The 27944-nt window shown below is 41.8% G+C and overlaps 1 protein-coding gene and 1 long non-coding RNA gene across 2 annotated transcripts; one reads left to right on the top strand and one right to left on the bottom strand.

Annotated features, from left to right (window-relative positions):
* The first annotated feature begins 4593 nt into the window (after positions 1 to 4593).
* Positions 4594 to 6699, top strand: GPR150 (G protein-coupled receptor 150). Its single transcript, XM_086695754.1, has one exon. It carries the CDS (start codon positions 4828 to 4830, stop codon positions 6130 to 6132), a length of 1305 nt encoding a protein of 434 aa, XP_086551880.1. The 5' UTR covers positions 4594 to 4827; the 3' UTR covers positions 6133 to 6699.
* Positions 6700 to 7842: 1143 nt separating this feature from the next.
* LOC147584265 (uncharacterized) lies at positions 7843 to 27938 on the bottom strand. The gene is made up of 2 exons (XR_015247244.1): positions 27807 to 27938; positions 7843 to 9365 (listed from the first exon to the last, which is right to left on the bottom strand). It is a non-coding gene; the product is annotated as an uncharacterized LOC147584265 (long non-coding RNA).
* Between the last annotated feature and the right edge of the window lie 6 nt (positions 27939 to 27944).

Raw genomic sequence — 27944 nt, 5'->3', positions numbered from 1 at the left:
TCTGTGCTGACAGCTCAGATCCTGGAGCCTGTTTCAGATTCTGCATCTCCTTCTCTGTCTCTGCCTGTCCCCCACTTGTGGTTTGTCTCTCTCTCTCAAAACAAAACAAAACAAAAAACTCAATAAACATTAAAAAAAATAAAGTTATAAGGCAGCATCCTAAAAAATTCTTAGGTCAAAAAATTATACTTCTATGCTATTTTTATAATACTTTTTAATGTTTATTTATTTTTGAGAGAGGCAGAGAGACAAAGCACAAGTGGGGAAGGGGAAGAGAAGAAGGGAGACACAGAATCTGAAGCAGGCTCCAGGCTCTGTGCTGACAGCAGAGAGTCCAAACCAGGGCTCAAACTCAGAACCTTGAGATCATGACCTGAGCCAAAGTCAGATGCTTAAGCGACTGAGCCACCCAGGTGCCCCTATGCTACTTTTAAAATGAAAATAAGAAAACGTAGAACATATGACACAATCAGAACTATATTCAGAAGAATATTTTTAGCCTTAGGCTTTTAATTATTAAGAGGAAATAAAAATAAACTGTTCAAGAAGTTAAACAACAAAATAAGTATCAATTTTGTAATATTTATAGTAAAGGATTGCCATCCTTCAATAATATTTTGAGAGTCTTGCTTTCCCATAGGAAAGGGAAAGTTGCAAGGAATATTCCTCCCACATTAACAAAAATCAAGAAAAAAAGGCTAGATCATCTAAACTTTTTTTGAGCCTATCAGTGACTAAGGTTGCAAGGCAACTGGTAAACTGAATTCAAAAGGGTGGCAAGTCCCTCTGAGAAGGTGATACACTCAAACTGGTCCACCTTTGGCAGAACATCAGGGGAGGTGGAGGTGGAAACCAGTAGCCCAAAGAGTGGATAACAAAACAACGGATACTTTGACAAATTCTTAAAGCCCAATGTGTGTGAAAATAACAACACAAATTCTGGGAGCCCCCACACAAGGGAAACCACCTCCACTCACGAACTTTTTTTCATAGACCTCAAGCAGCACTCATGAGAAAGATTGGGGGCAGGGCTAGAGACCTAATGGAGCCCCTCAGTGGGACAGGTGGACAAATGCAGAGTGGCTACCTCTGGAGGACAAGCACAGAACCTAGAACCTTAGGTTTTAAAAACATGTCAAGTTTAACATCACTGATATTGAGACAAACTAGCACTATATATGCCCCTGAAATGATATACTATGGACACATTATTACCTAGGTAGTATTTCAGCCCAAAAACTCTGACTCAGATTTAATTATGTGGAAACAAAAAGCAACGTTAGAGAAATTCTACTAAACATGTATCGTGGACCCTTCAGACCTGTCAGAATCATGAAAGGAAAAAGAAAGGCTGGGAAACCGTTCTAGATTAAAGGCCACTAGAGGCATAATGCAATTAAATACAACCCATGACCCTTGATTGTGCCCAGCAGTGGATCAAATAAACACATCTTTGTGAAATTTTTCAGAGAGAAGAAAAGAATCAAACTTCAAAAATGGAAAAAACAATGATCATGTTTACACCAATGAGGATCCAGAATGGCTTTAAGCTTCTCAACACACTTAAAATCCAGAAGGTAATGGAACAATGCCATCAAAATTCAGAAGGAAAATGTTTCCAATATAGAATTCTAACCCCAGCCAAGACTTCGCTTAAGCATGATGGTAAAATAAAGAAATTTTCAGACATACAAGATCCCCCAAATATACCCTTTCTCAAGAAGCCACTGAAGATGCTTTCCACCCAAGGAGGGAAATAAAGAACAAAAAATACCCATGAAATTAGAAAGCAGGAAAAACAGCATGAGATAATGAAAGGAGTCTCTAGGATGATGGCAAAGGGAGATGCCTGGGTAACAGGTGTCCTGGAGGGCAAACGTGATTGAATCTACGTGACTCAGGTATAATAGGCACAGTGAGACTCTCGCAGCTACGTCCTCAGCCTCTGCACAGTCTTTTTAACCTTACAACATATCAGGTGATGTTTTCTACCAAAAAGGAAGAAACCAAGAAAAAAGACCAGAAACCCAAGAGGCAGGAATTCCAACCCAAGAGAAGGGCAGAGAGTTTCAGTGTTGACAACAAACATATTTCAGGATGATAAGTGTGTAGCAGGCCTGGAAATAAACCAGCCCACATAGGAGAGAGAAGGGAGTCTCTGATAAGAAGGTTTCAAAAAAAAAAAAAAAAATTGGAATTGCTACATTATGTTACAAACCAAACTTATGGAAATCGAACTGAGGGACCATTTAAAGGAAGAATTAGCTGTATAACAAGGAAAATTAAGGCAGTTATTAACTTCAAGAAAACAAAAAAATGATATTCAAAATATACTATAACATTCAGCTGAGAATATTTTCATTTCATAATAATGTAAACACTAAACATAGATCTAACCTGAAATTACAAGATTATTGTATCTTATGAGAAGGTAATCGTGTCTGAAATCACTGAGTCAATAAATAGCATTACACATTTGTGATTTAGAATTCTGGAATTAAGTAAATGCCAGAAGAAACAGCAAATAGATTCTAAATTGGTTCCCTCTAGAAGGAGGAGTTGAGGATGTGTGTATAGGAAACGATATTGTTGTTGGCCCTCTAGTTCTGTTAGACTTTCCAAACTATGTGCATGTGTCATTTTGAGAATCATTTTCTTTAATCAATGATTTATCAGGTCTTAGTAAAGTTCTGTGAAATGTAATGTCACTGGTAGAGTCTTATTTTGCTATATGAGAGCATTTCAACAAATTTGAGACAAATTATAGAATTACCTTGAGAAATATTAAACTGATATTGCTTAGAGGAATCACTGAATTATGGGTATTGCTCACAGACAGCACCTTGGAAGAAGTGGATCATAAGCTGGGATGGTGTATGTTACAAAGAAAAAGGCCCCAGCAAAATCCTCTGAGGGGAGAATGTGAAAATTAAACCAAGAGTCTGATTTCCCAAGACTATTGCTCTTCCTCTCTCTTAAGTGTTCCATCAAGAATGGCTATCCCTACACCTCTTCCAGAGCTTCCTTGGGCTCCTCTGGATGATACTGGCATAGGTATGAAAGGTAGTTTTTTCTTAGGTTGATGGATTTATAGTCAAAGCAGGAACATTTGCTCAAAATTATCTGAAATGTGTCATATATCGTCTAGTTCATTAATTCAAAACATATTTACTGATACCTAACCTGTATCAGGCCCAGTGCTAGCCACTGGAGATAGGATAATAAAAATGACAAAGGTCTCTGGCCAAAGGACAACAGTTTAGGAATTAGGATTCCTCCAGGCAACTAACAGCACTGTCATCTGCATCTACCAACCCCTCCTATCCTGAGCATCTTAAAGTGCCAAATGTGTCCTCAGTCTGGGAATATGAACCCCAGCAGATGCCCAGGCCAGAAACACAGGAAATCTACTTACACTGTAATAATGTAAGAGGGTGGCTCAGTTAGTTAAGCGTCTGACTTCTGCTCAAGTCTTGATCTCACAGTTTGAGAATTCAAGCCCTGCGTTGGGCTCTGTGCTGACAGCTTGGAGCCTGGAGCCTCCTTCGGATTCTGTGTCTCCCCTTTTCACTGCTCCCTCTGCTCGCTCTCTCTCTCTCTCTCTCTCTCTCTCTCTCTGATTAAAAATAAAGCATTAAGAAAAATTTTTAAAAAATAATATAAGAGGGTACATAAAAGACAAATTGATGTTTCCAACAGGAAAAGTAAAATTTGTTTGTGAGGAGGAGACAGGACTAAAATAAAAGACAGCATTTAATCTAAACCATTTCCTGTGACTTGAATTTCTTTTTTGAAAATTGGCCGCCTTATAGTTCTCTTAGTCACCTTTTCTCTAGGCTTATTGGGGGCGTACTCCCTCCCAGCAACCTCCATCTGCTTGGAAAACAGAATCAAGAGAATGAAAAGCCATGATGACACATCCTCCACTGGATGGAAATATTAGGGGAAAATCAATAAATGCACTACCATATGCATAAAACCTATGACTGTCCCCTTCAGACTAATGCAGCAAATTTTACATCACCGAGAGAGCAGCTGTGAACCGTGGCTTCAAGTAATGAGGAGTATTTGAAACATCTGCAAATCACTGCTCCTCCTAATTGCCAAGCAACATCATTACTTTAGTTCTCTCCAAGTAAATACTCTCACTGATGGCCAGAGGAAGATACATGTTTATCAAAGATTCATCTCTTGGGCTCCTCTTTGCCCAAAACGCTGTTGGGTTTCTTGTGTTCCTGTTTGTCTCATGCTAGTGCATGTAGATCCATGCCATTTCTGATTTTTTTTTTTTAATCAAAACTAGGTTTTTTTTTTTTTTTTTTTTTTTTCCTACTAGCAATCCGTAACCGTAATCCGTAACCGTTTTTGAGAGGTACAGTCTCGGTCAGGACCCTCCTCTCTCGTGTGTCAGTCCCGGTTAGCATGCGCTTTTGCAAAGGCCGGGCAAAGCGACCTTCTGCCCTGTTTTGTGCTCTTCCTGTAAACTGAATAGCGAATGGGAGAGGCACCCAGAACTCAGTGGTCCCCGCCGCTACTGCGAGCGCGCTGTGGGAGCCGCGGCAGAGACTGGAAGGGCATCCACCGGGACTGGGAGGAGAGCCACGGAGAAGGTGGAGAATAGGAATCATGTGTGTTCCTCGAGTGTACAACCCACATTTGAGTGACAAATGACGAGGACAACCTATAAAAACAACTAAGCGCGAGTCTACCCGAATCCATTTCCCTCTCTGTTGCGTGTGCGTTTTCAACAAACTTTGAGCGCCCCTCGCAGCCTCGCCTCCACCTGGGTTTCCCTCGCTTCCTACCTCCGCTCCCCCCAGGCTAAGGATGGAGGATCCCTTCGGCCCCTCAACTTTCTCGCTGGCGCCCAACGTCTCCGTACCCGTCTTTCCCGGCTGGGGTCTCAACTTCACTTCGGAACAGGGAGCCCCGGCCCCGGGGCCGCCGCCGCCGCCTCCGCCGCCTCCCGGACCGCCCGGCCGCCGCGTCCGCCTGGTCTTCCTGGGGGTCATCTTGGTGGTGGCGGTGGCCGGCAACAGCACTGTGCTGTGCCGCCTGTGCGGGGGTGCCGGGCCGTGGGCGGGCCCCAAGCGTCGCAAGATGGACTTCCTGCTCGTGCAGCTGGCCCTCGCTGACCTGTACGCGTGCGGAGGCACCGCGCTGTCGCAGCTGGCCTGGGAGCTGCTGGGAGAGCCGCGCCGGGCGGCGGGAGACCTGTCGTGCCGCTTCGTGCAGCTGCTGCAGGCGTCCGGCCGAGGCGCCTCGGCCCACCTCGTGGTACTCATTGCCCTCGAACGCCAGCGCACCGTGCGCCGGCCGCAGGGCCCGCCGCTGCCAGCGCGCGCCCTCGCCGCCCTGGGCTGGCTGCTGGCGCTGCTGCTGGCGCTGCCCCCCGCCTTCGTGGTGCGCGGGGGCGCCCCCTCGCCGCCACCCGCCGCGCCCTCGGCCCCCCGCGCTTGGCCCGGGGAGCGTCGCTGCCGTGACATCTTTGCGCCTCTGCCGCGCTGGCACCTGCAGGTCTATGCGCTTTACGAGGCCGTCGCGGGCTTCGTGGCGCCGGTCGCGGTCATGGGCGTAGCTTGCAGCCGCCTGCTCTGCGCCTGGTGGCAGCGCCCGCCCCAGGCCCCGCCGCCTTCAGCGCCCTGGTGGGCGAGTCCCGGCAGAGCCCCTGCGCCCAGCGCGCTGCCACGCGCTAAGGTACAGAGTCTGAAGATGAGCCTGGCGCTGGCGCTGCTGTTCGTGAGCTGCGAGCTTCCCTACTTCGCTGCCCGGCTGGCGGCCGTGTGGTCGTCGGGACAGGTGGGAGACTGGGAGGCCGAGGAAGTGGCGGCCGCGCTGCACCTCGTGGGAGTGGCCAACAGCGCTCTCGATCCCTTCGTTTACCTCTTCTTCCAGGCAGGCGACTGCCGGCTCCTACGGCGGCTGCGGAGGCGCCTGGGCGCAGTCTGCTGTTCGTGGGAGGGAACAGCGGAGGACGATGAGGGGACGGGGGGCCACCAAGCGCTTCACCGCCACCGCTGGCCCCACCCCCATTATCACCACGCTAGACGCGAGCAGCCAGAAGAGGGCTGCTGGCGCCCACCTCCGCCTCGCCCCCGGCCGCTGCCCTGCTCCTGCGAAAGCGCTTTCTAGCTGCTCGATGGCCACTCAGGTCACCGTCGCCGCCGCACGGCCTCCACGGAACACGCGGCGGGCCCGGGTCTATCCAGATCACAACGGGCAGGAGAGTCTCACATTGACCCTGAAGCTGTCCCCTTCCTACACTCTCTCTTTCTAATGTTTACATTTCCCTACACTTTTCCAGGTTCTTCTCTCCCTTTCAGTTCCTCTCACATTTCCCAGTTTGGAGATGAGAGTTTGAGCCACTGGAAATTTTAAGAACAGTCAAAGATACACAGAGTTATTTTTGCATTTCTCTTTGACGCTCCCATAGTGTTCTGGATAAGATAATTTGTTGTAGCGAAATTGCCAAGCTTTCATTATTTGCTGTGTTATCATCTGTTTTTACTTATTTTGAATCGTGTTTAAATCAAGTGTACCTTCCAGACCAGAGAATTTACCTTTGCTTCCAGGAGGAAAATCCCCACATTGCTCTCCCTGAGGAGCCTGGAAATTGTACCAGCGATACTGTCAGAACTATAATCGTGCTGTCACTTCAGAGCCACAGAGTATTTGTAAAATAAAAACATTTCCCACAGAGCAATTAGTACTTTTTGTTACATGGTAATGCGTTTTCACAGAAGAAAAGCAGTGAGGCACTTATTTCCAGTCTTCCCTTCAATAGAAGCTGGGGTTTTGGAGGGACACAAAAACGCTTCCCTTTGCCCCTTTCAAATTTGCCCAGTTTCTGTAGGAAATTGTGCCCTTACCCACAGGAGCCTCTACAGCTGAGACGCTGTGCTCGGGTGTAGCCTCTCAGCAGAGTCCCCAGCAAACTAGCGAAGGGAAACACCAAGGTGGTGCCTATGGGCGGGGCTCACTGTCCCGGCTGGCGCTGCAACCACCCAATGTTGCATGTACGCAGAAAACTACCTTTAAAAAAATGAAGGCAATGCCTATTGGTGTGGGCTGCTAAGAACAAGGTAAAGAAGCAGATTTAATTGATGACCTTCTCCTTTTAACTGTCCTTGGTCCTAGAGAGAAGTGGCAGCACTTATCAACAATATATCCATGTGTTTACCATTGCCTTTCATCTGAGAATCAGCATGCTTTCCATGATAGTGTTTCCTGTTTAAGCACAAATGTCAAACTAAAATGCAGAAAGGGGAAATGATTGCTGGAGTTCACTTGTCGGGCCAATGCTCTCTGAGGGCTTTCTTTGTTTACTTCGCCTATGTATCCCAAACTCTTTAAAAAAAAAAAAATTTTTTTAAATCTTTATTTTTGAGAGAGAGAGAGAGACAGAGCATGAGCAGGGGAGGAACAGAGAGAGAGGGAGACACAGAATCCGAAGAAGGCTCCAGGCTCTGAGCTGTCAGCACATAGCCCGACGCGGGGCTCGAACCCACAAACTGCTAGATCATGCCCTGAGCCGAAGTCGGACGCTTAACCGACTGAGCCACCCAGGCACCCCATATGTATCCCCAACACTTAAACAATGCTTAATGTGTACTAGGCACTCAACACATATATGTTGAATGACTCATAATATGAGTCAGGCAAAGATAGAATGTATACAAGATTTACAAAAATCTTCATTAAGCTTGATTACCTTCCTCCAAAGTTTTGTCAAAAAATGTTAGAGTTACAGGTTTTCCTTCATCTTTTTAATCATCCCCACCCTGCTTAGGATACCATGGGGTGTAATATACCGGGAATAAATCAGTCAAAGAGAGAACACAGTGGTCTTCAGGACATTTTTATTCATCATTATTTTTCTTCATTAATAAACATTAATTCCTTATTTTGTGCCAAGCAATGTTTTAGGGGTTGAACATGCTAAGATGAATAACACACATCTTTTCCCTCAAAGATCCTATAATCGTATGTAGGAGACAATCTGAAAATTACCACACAGTATCACATATGTTTTAACAAGGGTCCCAGTCATGGTGTCACGTCACCATGAAAAAGAACATCTGACAACCTCAGGAGAGTGAAGCCGTCATTCCAATGATGGTATGAAGGACCAAGTAATGGGAAGGGGGGGGGGAATGTGTAAAGGGAGGGATCAGACAGAAGCTCTGAGAGACCTCAAAATATGACCTGGTGGGGCGCCTGGGTGGCTCAGTCAGTTAAGCGGCCGACTTCGGCTCAGGTCATGATCTCGCGGTCCATGAGTTCGAGCCCCGCATCAGGCTCTGTGCTGACAGCTCAGAGCCTGGAGCCTGTTTCAGATTCTGTGTCTCCCTCTCTCTGACCCTCCCCCGTTCATGCTCTGTCTTTCTCTGTCTCAAAAATAAATAAACGTTAAAAAAAAAAAGTTAAAAAAAAATAAAAATATGACCTGGTATGTTGTATCACTTTGAATGCTTGCAACTGAGATAATTTAAGCCAGCTAAGTCACCTTTTCTGTCATCTGTAATTTGAGAGCACCCTAACAGAAAAATGAATTCAGCTGGTTTAAAGCTGCTCTCTCACATAAGTCCAGTGGTAGGGCTGCTCCAGAGGTGGTTAGTTGAGTAGCTTCATAACTTCATAATCAAAGACCTAGCTCCTTTTCAGTTTTCTATTCTGCCATCCTGAGCTGGTGGACTTGACATTAAGGTTGATACCCCTTGAAGTCACAGAATGACTGCTATGGTTCCAGGCATCACACTCAAATGTGTCAATATCCAGAAAAAGAAGGATTTCTCTTGTTGTTTGTTTTTTTTTTTTTTTCTTCACTCTATAGCAATGAAGAAACATTTCTCAGAAGTCCCAAGCAGATGTTCCTGCATGGCTCATTGGCCAGAACTGTATCATATATCCATATCTAGACCATTGCAAGGGAAATGGGGTCACCATAATGGTTTAGACCTGGATCTGAAGATGAGCTACACAGGAAAGGGGTGAAAAAAATGAGACTTCCATTTTTTTTTTTTCCTTTTAAGAAGAAAAATGAAGGGGAAATGTGTATGAGGGCAAGACTAAACTTTTATATAATTGCCAAACTGTTAAAGAGATGAGTTTTATTCTATCAGAGCTTTTAATCTGTGCCATCTAGAAATTATGAGAAATCTCCCTCTGGGTCAAAAATACAGAATACAGGGGCGCCTGGGTGGCTCAGTCGGTTGAACATCTGACTTCGGCTCAGGTCATGATCTTGTGGTCTGTGAGTTCAAGCCCCGCGTCGGGCTCTGTGATGACAGCTCAGAGCCTGGAGCCTGCTTCGGATTCTGTGTCTCCCTCTCTCTCTGCTCCTCTCCCACTTATGCTCTCTCTCTCTGTCAAAAATAAATAAAACATTAAACACAAATACAGAGTGCATATTCATGTAGTTAATTTGAAATTAAACTGTACTTTCCCTAGATTTTGTGGAATATTTGGTTAAGCCCAATTCATACTGAAATACTTCTATGGCTAAGGAGCTTTCTCTAACCTTAATTAAATCTGACACTTGAAGGTAGATCGAAGTGATTTAGTTCCCATCTCTAGTGGCATTTGTAGATTAAGAAATTTGAAGCATTCCCTCAGAATGATCAGCATCAATCTCAGGAAGCTGCATTGCTATAGACAACACAGAGATTGAGTTCTGTCCCCATAGAGGAAGCCCCAAGGGTTATTCTAAATTTACACTCTCAGTTGAGTGGGACATACCATTCAAACTTCACAGCAAAGGTAAATGAATGGTTGACCCTGACTTGATCTCTTTTCTAGGTATCACTCAAATAAGATATGACCAGAGGAGAAATTAAACCACACACTGGAGTTTGGGGAGGAATCAAATTACATCTCCTCACCCACTTCCCTCACACAGTTCCCCTTGGAATTTGATTTTAACTAAGCTGCCACACACAGGCCCAGACTGCAGGACTCCAGGAGGCACTATTCATATAGATGACAATGTAAATGTCAGCACCTGAACTTTAAAGCTTAAATACAAAGAATTCTATATTAAAAAAAAAAAAAAAAAAAAAAAAGCTGCATGGTAACATACAGCTAAAATAAGTAAATATGACCTATTACATAATTTGAAGCAGATAGTATGAAGAAAACAGCCAGAAGTGTAACTAAAACTACAATTAGTGACTAGCTATAACTCATTTACTAAAAATAGAAGAGTCTAGCTCATTTGTGGAAGAGGAGGTGGATTTTTTTCTAAGCCACTTCCTAGGAAACACAAAAGAAAGTAGAAAATTGGAGGAGCTTCCCTCTTATTCTTAAAATGTTCTGATTGATCAAAGGAAAGATATTATAAAGAAAATGAAGTCTAATTAAATTAAATTTGCTGAGTTGTGAGGCAGTATAATGAAGAAAAGAGTAGTCTGTAGAGCTTACAAACCTAGACCTGAATTTCATCTCTACCACTTAGTAGCTGTGTGACTTTAGGCTGTTTGCTGAATCTTTCTGAGTCTTGGTTTTCTTATCAGTAAAAATGGGGTTTATGTTATCTACTTCATAGGATTAATGTATGTAAAATACTTGATTGGTGGGGGGGGGGGGAATCCTGTCAGCCTTCAGATTCACCCTAGTACTCAATATATGATAGTATTATTTTCTAACACTGGGCTGGGAGGGATAAAATCCAGTATATTACATGAAGGGAAGCAGGGGATCTTGGGGAATCAATCTATGGAAGACTAATGCAATGATGGTAGCATCTAAACCAAGTCTAGAATGTGAAACTCTTCAGAAGCTTGAGGAGGGACCCTGGGTCCAAGAATTCCAAGCCAAATCATGCCTGTAGGATGTCCTTTATTTGCCCCAAAGGAAGTCATTTAGCCTTAGGGAACACTTTTTGTTTTCTAAAAAAGCTAAAAGTTGAGTATGTTAGAGAAGCCTGATATCCATGGACATCAGTAGAAGAGCAGGTATCAAAAAAGGAGCAGGCTCCGTGGTTGCCTGCAATTACACTGATTATTCACTTGCCTTACTAAAAGAATCCAAATTTTGTTCAAAATTAACATGTTCTAATTACCTATTGTTATGCAACAAACTATCCCAAATCTTGTGGTATAAAATAACAACCATCTAATTATGCTTATGAATTTTGTGGGTCAGGATTTCGATAGAGTAGAGGAGGGCTGGCTTGTGTCTCTTCCATGATCTGGGGCCTTAGTGGGAGACTCAAATGACTGGGGTCCACAATCATCTGGGAGCTTCTCTACTCATATGTCTGCTGCCTTGACTGGAATATTCAAAAGCTGGGCTCATCAAGAACTATTGATCAGAGTGCTTAAACTTGGCCCTCCATGTGGCTTTGGCTTTCTTACTGTATGGCAGCCTTAGAGGAGTCAAACTTCTCCTAAGGCAGCTCAAGGTTCCAAGGGCAAATGTTTTAATGGGCAAGGTGGAAGCCACATGGCTTTGTGTGGTCTTGTGGCGGAAGTCACATGGATTCCTCTGTACTCTATTGGCTGAAGCAGTCACAAACCTGCCCGGATTCAAAGACATAAACCCCACCTTCTGATGGAAGAAGTGTTAAAGACTTTGTCATATTTCACAGCTGCCATACCAGCCATCAAGGAAGATAACCTTACCCCTACCCTCCCGCCCCTCTTCTGGGAGATACCTAAATCAACCATGATAATCCCATTATGCCTGGGATTGATTGGTTGATTGGTTCTGGACAATGAAACTAGAAGTAAGGGCTTCTGGCAAAGGTTTTGTAACCTTAAATAGGAGATATCAGTAGAGGCCATTCTTTATCTTCCTCTGGAGGGTGTAGCTTGTACATGTGACCTAAAGCTTCTGTAGCCATCTTGTAACCCACAGAGGGGAGATAATGTTAAGAGAAGACCAACATCTGTGGCTCAAAGAGTGGAAAGGTAAAAAAAACTCAAGTCTTTGATTATGTAGTTGAGCAGCTGAATTAAGCAAAGTTTAAGCCATCCAATCTGACTGTCCTATGCGAAATAGTAAATTTCCTCATTGTTTAATAAGTTTGAGTTGTTGTTTTCTCTAAAGTCATCCAAATGGAAATAAGGAATATATTTGTCAGGGTTCTCCAAAGAAATAGAAACAACAGTGTGTGGGTACACACATATTTATTATAAGGAACTGGCTCAAGCAATTATAGAGGCTAAGAAGCCCCACGATCTGCTATCTACATGCTGGAGACCCAGGAGATCAGGTGATGAAGTTCCAGTTGGAGAACAGGAGACCAATATCCCAGCACAAACAGGCAAATAGAGTGAATTCTCCCTCTCTCTTCTTTTGTTCTATTGAAGCCTTCAGCTGATTAGATGATGACCAGCCAAATCAGGGGAAGGCAATTTGCTTTACTCATTCCACCGATTCAAATGCTAATCTCATCCAGAAACACCCTCAGATATACCCCAAAATAATGTTTAACCAAATATCTGGGCACTCCATGGCTCAACTTGATACATAAAGTGAACTATCACAAGAAGCTATTGGGTTTCCTTAAAACTTCATCCCAGATAGGAACTGTCAATTATGCATGCAAATTTTTGTGTCTCTCTATTCCTGAAAGTGCTCTAAGCTATCTATTATTTCAGCTACTCCTTTAAGCACAGAAGGATACCAATGATTGAAAATTTAGCCTGGATCATCAACCATGAGGTTATACTAAAAGGATTTGGACAGTGCAATTCTAGACATTCAAGAATGCCTATGCAAGCTGTGAACTTCCCTTCCTCTGGCCAGTCACACCACTGTGTTAACAGAGTATTAGAACTGCCCCATCATAGACGATGTAGCAAACGGGTAGCAAACGTTTCTTCAGCTAGCTGGGTGGAGTTTCATGGTTTGTTTGTTTGTTTTTAAGTTTATTTATTTATTTTGAGAGAGAGACAGAGTGTGTGTGTGCAGGGGAAGGGCAGAGAGAGAGAGGGAGGGAGAGAATCCCAAGCAGACTCCACAGTGTTGGCACAGAGCCCCACACGGGGCTTGATCTCAGGAACAGTGAGATCATGACCTGAACTGAGATCAAGAGTTGGGCGCTTATCGCTTCTCAGCCTTTTGGCTAAGATCAAGTGAAGAGTTGGGCGCTTAACTGACTGAGCCACTCAGGCACCCCCAGATGGAATTTTTTAAGTGCATTCTGAATTTTTAAAAAAAGATCTGTATTCTTCACTGAGCATTTATCATTACTGAATATTTTTTAAATGTAGCCATTGAAAGCCTGACCTAGGCCAACATGTTCCAGGGTATATTTTGTGAAGCAACAGATGCTTCCATATTAATATATCATCAGGGAAAAAAGAGTTTCAGAGTTAAATGTTTAGAACACTAGGTTAAATAGGTCTTTCTTTTTAGTTTCTTATTATTATAAAATACTCAGAAAAGTTGAAGGATACAAAAGAACACCCACATATTCACCGAGATTCAACAGTTGCTAACGTTTTGCCATCTTTGCTTTTATACATCAGTATATATTGTTGTTTTTGAATAACTTGAAAACTAGCTGCAAACATGATATCATTACACTTCATCTCTGAATACTTGAGCATGCATCTCCTAAGACATTCTTGCATAACCACAAGAGCAATACCACACTTAAGGAAATTAACAATTCCCTGAGATCATCTAATACTCCGTCCATATTCAAATTTTCTCAACATAACTTGAATAGATTTTTTACTTTTGAGCCAAAATCTAATTACAGTATATACATTGCCTCTGATTGTTATGTCTCTTTAGTCCCTTCCATTCTAAAACAACTTCCATGACCTTTTTAAAAAAAAAACTACTGTTTTTTGAAAAGACCAAGTCAGTTGTCTTGCAGAATATCCCACATTCTGCATTTTTCTGAGTATCGCCTCAGAGATATCTTCTATCTGATTCCTCGCTTCAAAACCAGGTTTGTTAGAGCAGTACCTGTCAGAGGCTTCAATATGCTTAGTGCAAAATGACCCTCTAAGTGAACACCTTTTAGGAACCTCTGCCCTCTTCACAATAACCCTTTCTTTGGGAATTGTCCCCACCATCAACACACACACACACACACACACACACACACACACACAGGGCTTCCAGCAGTCACATATGGACTTTGTAGCCTGACCTCTGGGGCGAGTCCATCAGAACCACCTCCTTGAAGACTAATGCAGATTTAAGGGAAAAGATTAGGAAAATTAGGATAAAATACTCAGTTTTTTAGGTGAGTTCAGAAGTGATAGAGTTATTGCACTTGTGGATATTGGTAAGGCCTACAACTCGAGGAAGTGGGCAACAGAAATGTGTTGAGTAAGGGCCCTAGAAAAGGCACAACCACAATGACACATGCCAAAGTAGAGCCAGGTTGGACAATACCAGAGCAAGCACAGGTCTGGCTTAGATGTTGTTCTGATGGAAGGTTATCTTCTCTTGGCATCCAGAACATTTGTTTTTGTACAGTGCTTCTTATGGGAAGATCGGGGGGGGGGGGGGGAATCTAGGCTAGAAAGCAAGGAGAAAGTAAAAGGAAGGAAAGAAGGCACTCAGTTTTGGCAAGCAGTGCATATGGCAGATAAAGAGACCGACCTAAGAAGCAAATTAACCTGTTAGAAACTCACCCAAGCTTCCCTAGAAGGAACAGGGGCACAGCTGAGGGGATGGAAACATTGAAGATATATTTCACTTTGGAAAGCCTGGAATATTCCAGATTTGAAATAAGGCAGTGTTTTGAAGAGCATGTGGCAGAGGTATTCTTGCTGCCTAAGACCTGAGGGAACCAGATCAGAAGCATCAACAGCAGTGTCAGAACAGTGCCACAAGGGATACCTGAGGTAGAGCAGAGGTAATGAATACTGGGGAATCATCCCTGGCAGCATTTTGCATGAACCTAATCAATTCTGTAACAAGATGGGGAGAAGTCAGACACTATGTTCAAGACTTAAAATGCTGCTCACAAGGGATATGGGGATTTTGACACTAGATAGAGCCACCTTTAATGCAACACACACATGCCAGAAATATCAGGCTCAGCAGAGTGTTAGAGGGGACCACACAGCCCTTACCCTTTGGCCTTATGTGAAGGGACTTCAATTAGACCAGCACTGCTGGACTACCTCCACTGTTGGGGTTGGAGGGGCCAAGTTAAAGACAAAACAAAAAATAAAAACAAAACAAACATTCTCCTTATTTGAGTTCTAAACCAATGTCTAGGGGAGAAGCTGAGGTTCAGAGTTTAAATCCTCTTGCAGGTTAAAGCCCAAAGATAACAAGATCCAAAGAACTGTGGTTCAAAAAGCAAAATTTCCTATCTCATCTGAAAAACTTAAAGACCTCCTTGATTGCCAATGCCACATAGCCTCTGCTGGCGAGTTCCCTGAAGCATGAGGATTTGTGAATCCTTCCTTCAGTAGAGGTAGCTGCAGACTGCTCTCCTTGAAACAGAGTAGTCCTTTAGGACCTCTCAGGTTCTCTTGATCAGTTCTCATTTCATGATGAGCCTCACTCTTTTAAAGAGTTCAAAGTGCTAAGAGGAAGCAGAACTGTATTGCAGTACTGGTTCCTCATCTACCTACTTAAGTTAGGAAACAACCCACTCCCCACTCCTGGAACAATGGCCAAGCAAAACTGTACTCCCAGAACCCAGTACTTGGTATCACCAAAGACTCTTTAGAATAGGCTTAGGATAGGAGATAAAAAACACCCTAGTCTCGGCTACCCAGGATGGCTGTCAGTTGGTGGATGCAGGTCCAAATCTATAACAATCGGGAGACACCTTCTCATAAAAGGTTACTTTGGCATCATGTTAACCCTGGGGGTGGGGAGAAGATCCATCTATGCATTTGCCTAAGACAGAAGCAAGTATAAAAATGAACTACTGGGACCTCATCAAAATAAAAAGTTTCTGCACAGCGAAGAAAACAATCAGCAAAACTAAAAGGCAACCGACAGAATGGGAGAAGATATTTGCAAATGATAAAGGGTTAGTCAGATAAAGGGTTAGTATCCAAAGTCTATAAAGAACTTATCAAACTCAACACCAAAAAACAAATAATCCAGTGAAGAAATGGGCTAAAGACACGAATAGACACTTCTCCAAGGAAGACATCCAGATGGCCAGCTGACACATGAAAAAATGTTCAACATGACTCATCATCAGGGAAACACAAATAAAACCACAATGAGATACCACCTTACACCTGTCAGAATGGCTCACATTAACAACGCAGGCAAGAACAGATGTTGGCGAGGATGCGGAAAAAGAGGATCTCTTTTGCACTGCTGGTGGGAATGCAAGCTGGTGCAGCCACTCTGGAAAACAGTACGGAGGTTCCTCAAAAAACTGAAAATAGAACTACCCTACGACCCAGCAATTGCACTACTAGGCATTTATCCAAGGGATACAGGTGTGCTGTTTCGAAGGGACACATGCACCCCCATGTTTAGAGCAGCACTATCAACAATAGCCAAAGTATGCAAAGAGCCCAAATCTCCATTGATGGATTAATGGATAAAGAAGAAGTGGTGTATATATATATATATATATATATATATATATATACACACACACACACACACACACACACACACACACAATGGAGTATTACTCGGCAATCAAAAAGAATGAAATCTTGCCATTTGCAACTGCGTGGATAGAACTGGAGGGTATTATGCTAAGTGAAATCAGCCAGTCAGAGAAAGACAAAAATCATATGACTTCACTCATATGAGGACTTTAGGAGACAAAAAAGATGAACATAAGAGAAGGGAAACAAAAATAATATAAAAACAGGGAGGGGGACAAAACAGAGGAGACTCATAAATATGGAGAACAAACTGAGGGTTCCTGAACGGGTTGTGGGAGGGGGGATGGGCTAAATGGGTAAGGGGCACTAAGGAATCTACTCCTGAAATCATTGTTTCACTAAATGCTAACTAATTTGGATGTAAATTTTAAAAAATAAAAAATAATAATAAAAAAAAAAAGAAGCAAGTGAATCCACCTTCTCACAAGTTTAGAAATTTGCAAAGATGGAGGTCCCAGTCTCCAGGTGTCTTTCCCTTCTTACAAATTAAAAATCTCTTCATTGCCATTTCCATTCTGAATCCTCCTACTTCATGGAACAGGGCCTCTATGTCGTGCCATGGAGCTCTCTTGGAGCATGTATTTTCACTCCTGTGCCTCAGTGCCTGTTTTCAGCGACTTTGGCTAAGCAATCTGCCTCTAGGTATGCTTTCTCCAGCACCATCTGGACTGAAAGAGATGGTGTGGAATGACTCTGAGCATGTGACATCTACACGAATCCAAGGCTAGTTCTACCATGCTTCTCTTTCTGGACCAGAATGCAAATGGAACTTGGAGCAGCCCAGGCAGTGCCGCTTGCCCACGCTGTCATGGACAATTTCCAGTTAGATACTCATTAGTGCTCTGTAGCGGGCACAGAGCTCAGCCGCCTTGCAGTTTAAATGTAGCTCAGGGTAGATCTAGGTCACAATGGGTGGGAGGGGGAGGCTCTCTTTAAGAAGAAGAATACAAAATAATAAATAAATAATTAGGTATTAAAGTGAATATTCAGAATGGGCAAATAATCACAAAAAAACACAAATACTAGAAACCTAACAGAATAGCAGACATTTATTAATTAATTGCTACACACACCACTATCATACTTTCTGCCTACAAGTTTTGGCTCCCTGCTCTTTACTCATCTGTTCACATGATAACAATTTTAAAACATTTTACATAAAGAGAATAGAACGATAACTCGATCTTTCTTATAGCATTTTTTTTTTTTAATTGACAGAAAGCATAAAACAAATGGTAATCCTGGTACAGGTTTGTGTATTTATGGGAATCATGACAAATTCTATGTCATATGCTTCCCATCAAGAAAGATATATGAATTTATAGTTTTTAATGTTGTATTATTGAGCATGTCCCATGTGTACTATCTATGAGAACAGAATCCTGGGCTTGCCATTTTACCAAAAATGTAATGATAAGATAAAAATTTCCATAGAATAGTTTCTAGCTCTATCTGTTCAAATCTTATTTCTCCTCCAGGACTTTCATATTCCCTGTTCCAGACACCAGAGCCCATACTCACATTTTGATAGAACCATAGCCTGCATCTAGCATATAAGGAGAGCCATCACAATGGGCACTGGGAATATATTTGGAGGTTGTTTTTACACTGGGACAGCCAGCAGAAACTTAGCTATGCACCACAACTGGCTGCAAACCATATAAATATACCCCACCAAACACAAACTAAATGCATTTCCAATTCAAATGCCTCTTAGCCAAATTCCCAAAATGCCTGTGTGACAGAAGGAAAAGAGACAATGGCCTTAATCCACTGAAGTTAAATTGTCTTACTTTTGCACATTTTTACAAAAACATATGACAATTATTCCTTTCTTTCTTCTCTTTCCTTCATGAACAACTCAGTCCTAAAGCCAGCAGGAAAGGACAGAGCAGGGTAGATAGACATCTATGCTGGCTAGGGGACTGGCAGGACATGCAGTGGCTTAGAGAGAAGTGACAGAGCCCCGGTGAGGTAGGTGACAACATGGTAGTGTAGTGAGTTGGCTCAAGCTGAGTGAGAAGGGAACAGAAGTACAGCCGTACAGGGGCTCAGGCCCCCATCTATGTGAAGTTCCTGCCAAAGATGCACAATCTGAATCTCATCATAGAGAAGTGTCAGACAAACCTCAGTTAGGGAACATTCTATAAAATATATGGCCTATAATCTTTAAACGTGAATGTCATGAATGCTGGTGAAGGACTGAGAAACTGTCCCACACAAGGAAGCTAAACATACATCACAACTAAATGCAACTTGATTCTGAACTGGATTTGAGGATTAGATGGTAGAAACATGTCAGTGTTAAATTCCTGATTTTGAGGGTTGTATGGTGGTTACGTAGAAGAATGTCCTTGCTTGCAGGAAATACATACTAGAGCATGAAGGGCTGATGTGGCATCAGATTGGCAATATACTCTTAAATGGCTGTTGGGATAGAGTTCCCTGTACTACTTTTCTGTAATTTTGAGTGCTTCCAAATTATATTAAAAGGATGTAAAGGATGACCATGTGAACACGTTACTAGGGTTGCTCAGGACCTTGGAAAGGGTCCACACGTGTGGGGGGACCTGAAGTTATGTTTCATTAACTTCACTATCTCTAATTGCAGCAAATATTCTAGGCAGTACCGTCTGAAAGGTCAATGTACCAAAAGGCTTTTTTTCTGCAATTTAATCCTTGCCTTAGCTATGCCTGCTTTCTGAGGTCTTTTTGGCCTTCCTACCTTTACTGAGAATGAATGGAGTGGAATGAAGATGTTGTAAACATGCTTCAAGGTCAAGGAACGGCAACCTGCACTCTGAAGCTCACATCACTGAAGGCCCTTTGTCCTGTGCCTATTTGCTTAGCCTGGCTTGGTACTACTAATGGCCACTGTTTTGCTTGAGGCTCACCGCAGACAACCTGGTGTTCACTGACCACACTCCCTTCTCTACTGCCTACTTAGAGTTAGGGTCAGCATGTGTATCATTTGCTGGATGCCCAAGACTTGGAGTTCCACTTGGAAGATAAAATTCAGAGTGAACAAGAAATCTTTAAAATCTACAACCTTCACTCCCTTCTTCTGTATACTCAGTTCAGTCCTTCCCTTCTCCTTTCTACAAATCTGTGTGCCTAAAGAGAGTACAATGTGGTCCATCCTCTCAAGATGGATAGCTCGAAGGTAGAGGGCAGCAATTGGGGCACATAAATTTAGTTCAGGCGATGTTAATCCATTTGACTGCACATCTAAGCTATCCCAATCTAGATTTTTATCATTAACTAAAGTTTACACTTTGATCTCTTACTATATCTCTGAGTTGGTTCCAAATTCAGGCAGGGAAAAAAGGTGGTTTCTATTGGGTCCTCTTAATGTCCAATACAAATAAAAGATGATGGCACCTTCCAGAATGGTGGCAACAAATTAAAAAAAAAAATAATTTGAAGTACATTTTAGGAAGTAGAATTGACAAGACTCAGAATTGGATTAGATATGGGGGGATAGCCCAAGGGGTCCTAAGACAACATTGTGTTTGGGGATTCACTCACTAGAAGGACTCCTGAAACTCATTATATAGTCCTTCTCATGCTAAGATTACTAGAGTGATATTGTAAGGATACAGAGCTGGATGGTAAGGAAAAAGGACACAGGTAGAAAATGGAAGAATCCAAGTGCAGGCTTCCTTATGTTCTCTCCCTCAGGGGAGGGATAACACAAAGCTGACTCTTCTGCCAGCAACGAAAATGCAAAAATAGGTGTGCAATGTTTTTGCCCAGGGAAGCTCGTTAAAGGTTCAGCACCCAAAGGTTTTTATTAGGGCTGGTCATGCAAGCACTTCTGCCTAGCATGCACCAAAGTTCTTGACTCCCAGAAGGAAAGCAGGTCATGGTCAGCATAAACCATATTGTTTGTACAAACAGATGAGTCACAGCGAGGTATCCTTACTATTTAGGGGAAATCTTATTTCAGTAGAGAGAACTATTTTACCAGCCATGTTCCCAGATGTCAGCCAGGGGCCAACCTTACAAGCAGAGCTTTATAAGGAGAGCCATCTTTGGTCAGCTATGTTAACTCTTTTCTGCACAGGAGAAGAAAAGGGGAGATGTGAGTATGGCATCCAGGTTTCTACCTTAAGCATGTGGATGAACAGGGTTGTCACTTATAGAGATGGAGGAAAAAAAGAAGTACAGGTTTACAGGAGAAAATTAATATTTCAACCTCGAACACATAAAACTGATGATAGCTATGAGACGTCAAATTAAATTATGCTTTGGTGTAATCATAAACAACCTTAGAATTTCAGTGGTTTAACACAACAGTTAATTTCTCACTTAAGTTATGTATCTTTCATGGCTTGGTGGAAGGTAGTGAGTGGGGGTTGATGGGTGGTCTCTGTCTCACATAGTCACTCAGGGACCCAGGTCAGTAGAAGTCCATCATCTATAATGTCTGTGGTTGTGACAAAAAAAAAAAAAAAAAAAAGAGAGAGAGAGAGAGAGACTGGGGAGGTGGAGTAAGAACTCTTCTATGCTTCAATCTAGAAGGGACACATGACCTCAACCAACTGTAAACAGAGTGGGAAATGTGGGGTAGTGGATGGGATGTTTGGTGAACATCTGCCACAAGTAGGAATGTCACATAGGTATCCACAACAAACTCTCACTTATGTTATGAGCAGATAGGTTGTATTTGAAGCCACCCTTTCTCTTATCTGAATCACAATGGCCTCATAAGGGCAATGTTATCACCCTTTTCTGGTTTGAAAGAGTAAGAAATCCTGATTGGTTGATACTCCTCAAATCACCCTGTAGTGAAACTATCAGCACACTGAGGTCTTCATTATTCACAAAATAGATTATGGTTTAGGATTGAAGGCAGTTTTTGAACTTCTCTGAGAGGAAGAGCTTAGTCCTAGAAAAGTCAGCCTAGAAACAGCCTGATGCTCAGAGGACAGAACAGGGGCTCACAATGGTGAGATGAGACATTTAAAACTATTTTTAGGGCTCCTGGGTGGCTCAGTCACTTAAACATCCAACTTCAGCTCAGGTCATGATCTCTTCTTGGTTCATGAGTTTGAGCCCCACATTGGCCTGCTTCAGAGCCTCTGTCCCCTTCTCTCTCTGCCCCTCAGCCATTCACACACATGCTCTTTCTCTCTCTCTCTCAAAAATAAATAAACATTAAAAAAAACAAAAAACTATTTTTAGAGCAAGATATTGGTGAGCAAGTTCACAGAGGAAAAGCTGGAGTTTTCCATGGTAGGTAACAAAACTCATGCCAGGGCTACCACTAGGTGTCAATAGCAGGAAAGGAAAGGATGAGAGAACAAATGGAGGAAGGTTATAGGGGAAGATGCAGATTGGCTCCAAGGAGTGAGAAGGTAGAAAGTGTCTCCATACTTACACTAAAGTTTTCCAAGAATTTCATATTATTACGTGATTAACCCCATTAATACTTTATATAGAAATAAAGAAAGTTTCTCTCCCTCTTGTGTACATATGCATGTGTAACTACTGAGGTCTTCTGTTTATTCAAAATCAGATTTAAGGTCAAAGAATCTAAGATACGTCTTATTTTAATGCCCACATTATGTCAAGGCAAAAAAGAAGGACTTTTGATTAGAAACAGCAAATCTTATTTAGCCCTTTCATGACACAAGCTAAAGACTGCTAACACCCTCCATGTGCCAATAAAATAATTTGGAATGGCTAATAGATAATGTAATTTATAATAAATCCAAATATATTTTCACTTTGGTAAGGCAGTTCATCAAAACTAGATGATTAGTTTTTGCTTGGATCAGTGCAGTAAATGGTCAAAAGGGAAATTATCCCATAAAATATTACTATCATCCTAAAACTATACTGAACAGAAAAGAAATCAGAAGAAACTAGCATTGGAGGCAAATCCCTTATGCTGGGTTTCTCAATATTTTATATGTTAAGGATTACAGACAAATTGATGAGGAAGACGAACAAGGCACTGCATTTCAGCTGCCTCAGACCCACTGGAACACTCTATGATCTAAGATCAGTATTCAGGACATTAAATATAGATTGTGGTTTTCAACCTTGAGGTCACACTGGAATCACCTGGGAAGTTAGAAAAAATATGTTAACCCTCCTGCCACCACAGGTTTCATTGGTCCGGGCATCGTGACTGTCTAAAACTCCCAGATGACTCTAAGGTATAGCCCAAGTTAAGAACCACTCCATTAGAAGATTCTCGGGGACACTTTAAAAAACATGCCAAAGTGAAAGAATGAAGATGGCGGCTTAGGAGGATGCTGGGCTCACCGCGCGTCCTGCTGATCACTTAGATTCCACCTACACCTGCCTAAATAACACAGAAAACTGCCAGAGGATTAGCAGAACGGAGTCGCCGAAGCCAAGCGCAGACGAGAGGCCCACGGAAGAGGGCCAGAAAGGATTGGCACAGATCTTCAATGTGTTGAACAGAAAAAATATGCAGCTGAGAATCCTTTATCCAGCAAGTCTGTCATTTAGAATAGAAGGAGAGATAAAGGTCTTCCCAAACAAACAAAAACTGAAGGAATTTGTCACCACTAAACCAGCCCTACAAGAGATCCTAAGGGGGATCCTGTGAGACAAAGTACCAGAGACATCGCTAAAGCATAAAACATACAGACATAACAATGACTCTAAACCCATATCTTTCTATAATAACACTGAATGTAAATGGATTAAATGCGCCAACCAAAAGACATAGGGTATCAGAATGGATAAAAAAACAAGACCCATCTATTTGCTGTCTACAAGAGACTCATTTTAGATCTGAGGACACTTTTAGATCGAGAGTGAGGGGATGGAGAACTATTTTTATCATGCTACTGGAAGCCAAAAGGAAGCTGGAGTAGCCATACTTATATCAGACAAACAAGACTTTAAATTAAAGGCTGTAACAAGAGATGAAGAAGGGCATTATATAATAATTACAGCGTCTATCCATCAGGAAGAGCTAACAATGATAAATGTCTATGCGCTGAATACCGGAGCCCCCAAATATATAAAACAATTACTCATAAACATAAGCAACCTTATTAATAAGAATGTGGTAATTGCAGGGGACTTTAACACCCCACTTACAGAAATGGATAGATCATCTAGACACACGGTCAATAAAGAAACAAGGGTCCTGAATGACACATTGGACCAGATGGACTTGACACATATATTTAGAACTCTGCATCCCAAAGCAACAGAATATACTTTCTTCTCGAGTGCACATGGAACATTCTCCAAGATAGATCATATACTGCGTCACAAAACAGCCCTTCATAATTTTACAAGAATTGAAATTATACCAAGCATACTTTCAGACTACAATGCTATGAAGCTTGAAATCAACCACAGAAAAAGGTCTGGAAAACCTCAAAAACCATGGAGGTTAAAGAACACCCTACTAAAGAATGAGTGGGTCAACCAGGCAATTAGAGAAGAAATTAAAAATATATGGAAACAAACGAAAATGAAAATACAACAATCCAAACGCTTTGGGACGCAGCGAAGGCAGTCCTGAGAGGAAAATACATTGCAATCCAGGCCTATCTCAAGAAACAAGAAAAATCCCAAATACAAAATCTAACAGCACACCTAAAGGAAATAGAAGCAGAACAGCCAAAGGCAGCCTAAACCCAGCAGAAGAAGAGAAATAATAAAGATCAGAGCAGAAATAAACAATATAGAATCTAAAAAAACTGTAGAGCAGATCAACGAAACCAAGAGTTGGTTTTTTGAAAAAATAAACAAAATGACAAAAGAAAAGGGAGATGACCCAAATAGATAAAATCATGAATGAAAATGGAATTATTACAACCAATCCCTCAGAGATACAAACAATTATCAGGGAATACTATGAAAAATTATATGCCAACAAATTGGACAACCTGGAAGAAATGGACAAATTCCTGAACACCCACACTCTTCCAAAACTCAATCAGGAGGAAATAGAAAGCTTGAACAGACCCATAACCAGCGAAGAAATTGAATCGGTTATCAAAAATCTCCCAACAAATAAGAGTCCAGGACCAGATGGCTTCCCAGGGGAGTTCTACCAGACGTTTAAAGCAGAGATAATACCTATCCTTCTCAAGCTATTCCAAGAAATAGAAAGGGAAGGAAAACTTCCAGACTCATTCTATGAAGCCAGTATTACTTTGATTCCTAAACCAGAGACCCAGTAAAAAAAGAGAACTACAGGCCAATATCCCTGATGAATATGGATGCAAAAATTCTCAATAAGATACTAGCAAATCGAATTCAACAGCATAGAAAAAGAATTATTCACCATGATCAAGTGGGATTCATTCCTGGGATGCAGGGCTGGTTCAACATTTGCAAATCAATCAACGTGATCATCACATTAATAAAAGAAAAGATAAGAACCATATGATCCTGTCAATCGATGCAGAAAAGACCTTTGACAAAATCCAGCACGCTTTCTTAATAAAAACCCTTGAGAAAGTCGGGGAAGAAGGAACATACTTAAACATCATAAAATCCATTTAGGAAAAGCCCACAGCTAACATCATCCTCAACGGGGAAAAACTGAGAGCTTTTTCCCTGAGATCAGGAACACGACAGGGATGCCCACTCTCACCGCTGTTGTTTAACACAGTGTTGGAAGTGCTAGCATCAGCAATCAGACAACAAAAGGAAATCAAAGGCATCAAAATTGGCAAAGATGAAGTCAAGCTTTCACTTTTTGCAGATGACATGATATTATACATGGAAAATCCGATAGACTCCACCAAAAGTCTGCTAGAACTCATACATGAATTCAGCAAAGTCGCAGGATACAAAATCAATGTACAGAAATCAGTTGCATTCTTATACACTAACAATGAAGCAACAGAAAGATAAAGAAACTGATCCCATTCACAATTGCACCAAGAAGCATAAAATACCTAGGAATAAATCTAACCAAAGATGTAAAAGATCTGTATGCTGAAAACTATAGAAAGCTTATGAAGGTAATTGAAGAAGATATAAAGAAATGGAAAGACATTCCCTGCTCATGGATTGGAAGAATAAATATTGTCAAAATGTCAATACTACCCAAAGCTATCTACACATTCAATGCAATCCCAATCAAAATTGCACCAGCATTCTTCTCGAAGCTAGAACAAGCAATCCTAAAATTCATATGGAACCACAAAAGGCCCCGAATAGCCAAAGTAATTTTGAAGAAGAAGACCAAAGCAGGAGGCATCACAATCCCAGACTTTAGCCTCTACTACAAAGCTGTCATCATCAAGACAGCATGGTATTGGCACAAAAACAGACACATAGACCAATGGAATAGAATAGAAACCCCAGAACTAGACCCACAAACGTATGGCCAACTAATCTTTGACAAAGCACGAAAGAACATCCAATGGAAAAAAAACAGTCTCTTTAACAAATGGTACTGGGAAAACTGGACAGCAACATGCAAAAGGTTGAAACTAGACCACTTTCTCACACCATTCACAAAAATAAACTCAAAATGGATAATGGACCTGAATGTGAGACAGGAAACCATCAAAACCCTAGAGGAGAAAGCAGGAAAAGACCTCTCTGACCTCAGCCATAGCAATCTCTTACTCGACACATCCCCAAAGGCAAGGGAATTAAAAGCAAAAATGAATTACTGGGACCTTATGAAGATAAAAAGCTTCTGCACAGCAAAGGAAACAACCAACAAAACTAAAAGGCAACCAACGGAATGGGAAAAGATATTTGCAAATGACATATCGGACAAAGGGCTAGTATCCAAAATCTATAAAGAGCTCACCAAACTCCACACCCGAAAAACAAATAACCCAGTGAAGAAATGGGAAGAAAACATGAATAGACACTTCTGTAAAGAAGACATCCAGATGGCCAACAGGCACATGAAAAGATGCTCCACGTCGCTCCTCATCAGGCAAATACAAATCAAAACCACACTCAGATATCACCTCACACCAGTCAGAGTGGCCAAAATGAACAAATCAGGAGACTATAGATGCTGGAGAGGATGTGGAGAAACAGGAACCCTCTTGCACTGTTGGTGGGAATGCAAACTGGTGCAGCCACTCTGGAAAACAGTGTGGAGCTTCCTCAAAAAATTAAAAATAGACCTACCCTATGACCCAGCAGTAGCACTGCTAGGAATTTACCCAAGGGATACAGGAGTACTGATCCATAGGGGCACTTGTACCCCAATGTTTATAGCAGCACTCTCAACAATAGCCAAATTATGGAAAGAGCCTAAATGTCCATCAACTGATGAATGGATAAAGAAATTATGGTTTATATACACAATGGAGTACTACTTGGCAATGAGAAAGAAGAAATATGGCCCTTTGTAGCAACGTGGATGGAACTGGAGAGTGTGATGCTAAGTGAAATAAGCCATACAAAGAAAGACAGATACGGTATGTTTTCACTCTTATGTGGATCCTGAGAAACTTAACAGAAACCCATGGGGGAGGGGAAGGAAAAAAAAAAAAAAAAGAGGTTAGAGTGGGAGAGAGCCAAAGCATAAGAGACTCTTAAAAACTGAGAACAAACTGAGGGTTGATGGGGGGTGGGAGGGTGAGGAGGGTGGGTGATGGGTATTGAGGAGGGCACCTTTTGGGATGAGCACTGGGTGTTGTATGGAAACCAATTTGACAATAAATTTCATATATTGAAAAATAAATAAATAAATAAATAAATAAATCAAAAATAAAAAATAAAAAAATAAAAAACATGCCAGACTCAACTAGCTTCCAGCTTTGAATACAAGTGGGAGGTGTTGTTTTTCATTTTTTTTTCAAATTCACAAAGTATACAGAGAAACAGCAAAGTTCAAAAACTTATCTACCACCTCTAATGCAACCAATTAAGTTTTTAAAAAAAAATCTTATAAAAAGCTTACATACATACATATCTATTTGTATCATGAGAAATATTTTTATTTACACCAAAGAATTGTGTATTGTATCCTTTCCTTTTTAATATTAATTACATTCATGATATCTGTTGGGTATGTGGCTACAAAGTAATTCACATGTCTACACCATATTTTATTTGACCACCATTCCCTTCTTGCTGATCACTTTAGCTATTCTTAATTCTTTCGTGGCAGTAAGCATCCTTACACATAGATTATACGCATCGTGATGAACTTCTGTAAATATTTTACAAGGTAAATTCCTGAGAGTGAGATCGTGGATGCATGTAGAATGTGGATAAATGTAGTGAGATTAACACATATTTTAAAATAGATGCTACCTACGGTTGTCAAGCACACTTTCACGACTGTCAGTTCGGAAGCCTAGGCAGAGCGCGGTTGACCAGCTGCCAGCTGGGGACGGTGGTCATCAGCCCTCAGTGCCACTGAGGCAGTCTCCGAGGGCAGGCGCTCTCGGG

The sequence above is a fragment of the Puma concolor genome, chromosome A1 (genome assembly GCF_028749965.1).
Source record: "Puma concolor isolate L17-30 chromosome A1, mPumCon1.1.hap2, whole genome shotgun sequence".
Lineage (NCBI taxonomy): Eukaryota > Metazoa > Chordata > Mammalia > Carnivora > Felidae > Puma > Puma concolor.
This window is presented reverse-complemented; position numbering and strand designations above follow the sequence as displayed.

Excerpts from the sequence above, each read along its gene's own strand:
- GPR150 (XM_086695754.1), top strand. The coding sequence starts at position 4,828 with ATGGAGGATCCCTTCGGCCCCTCAACTTTCTCGCTGGCGCCCAACGTC.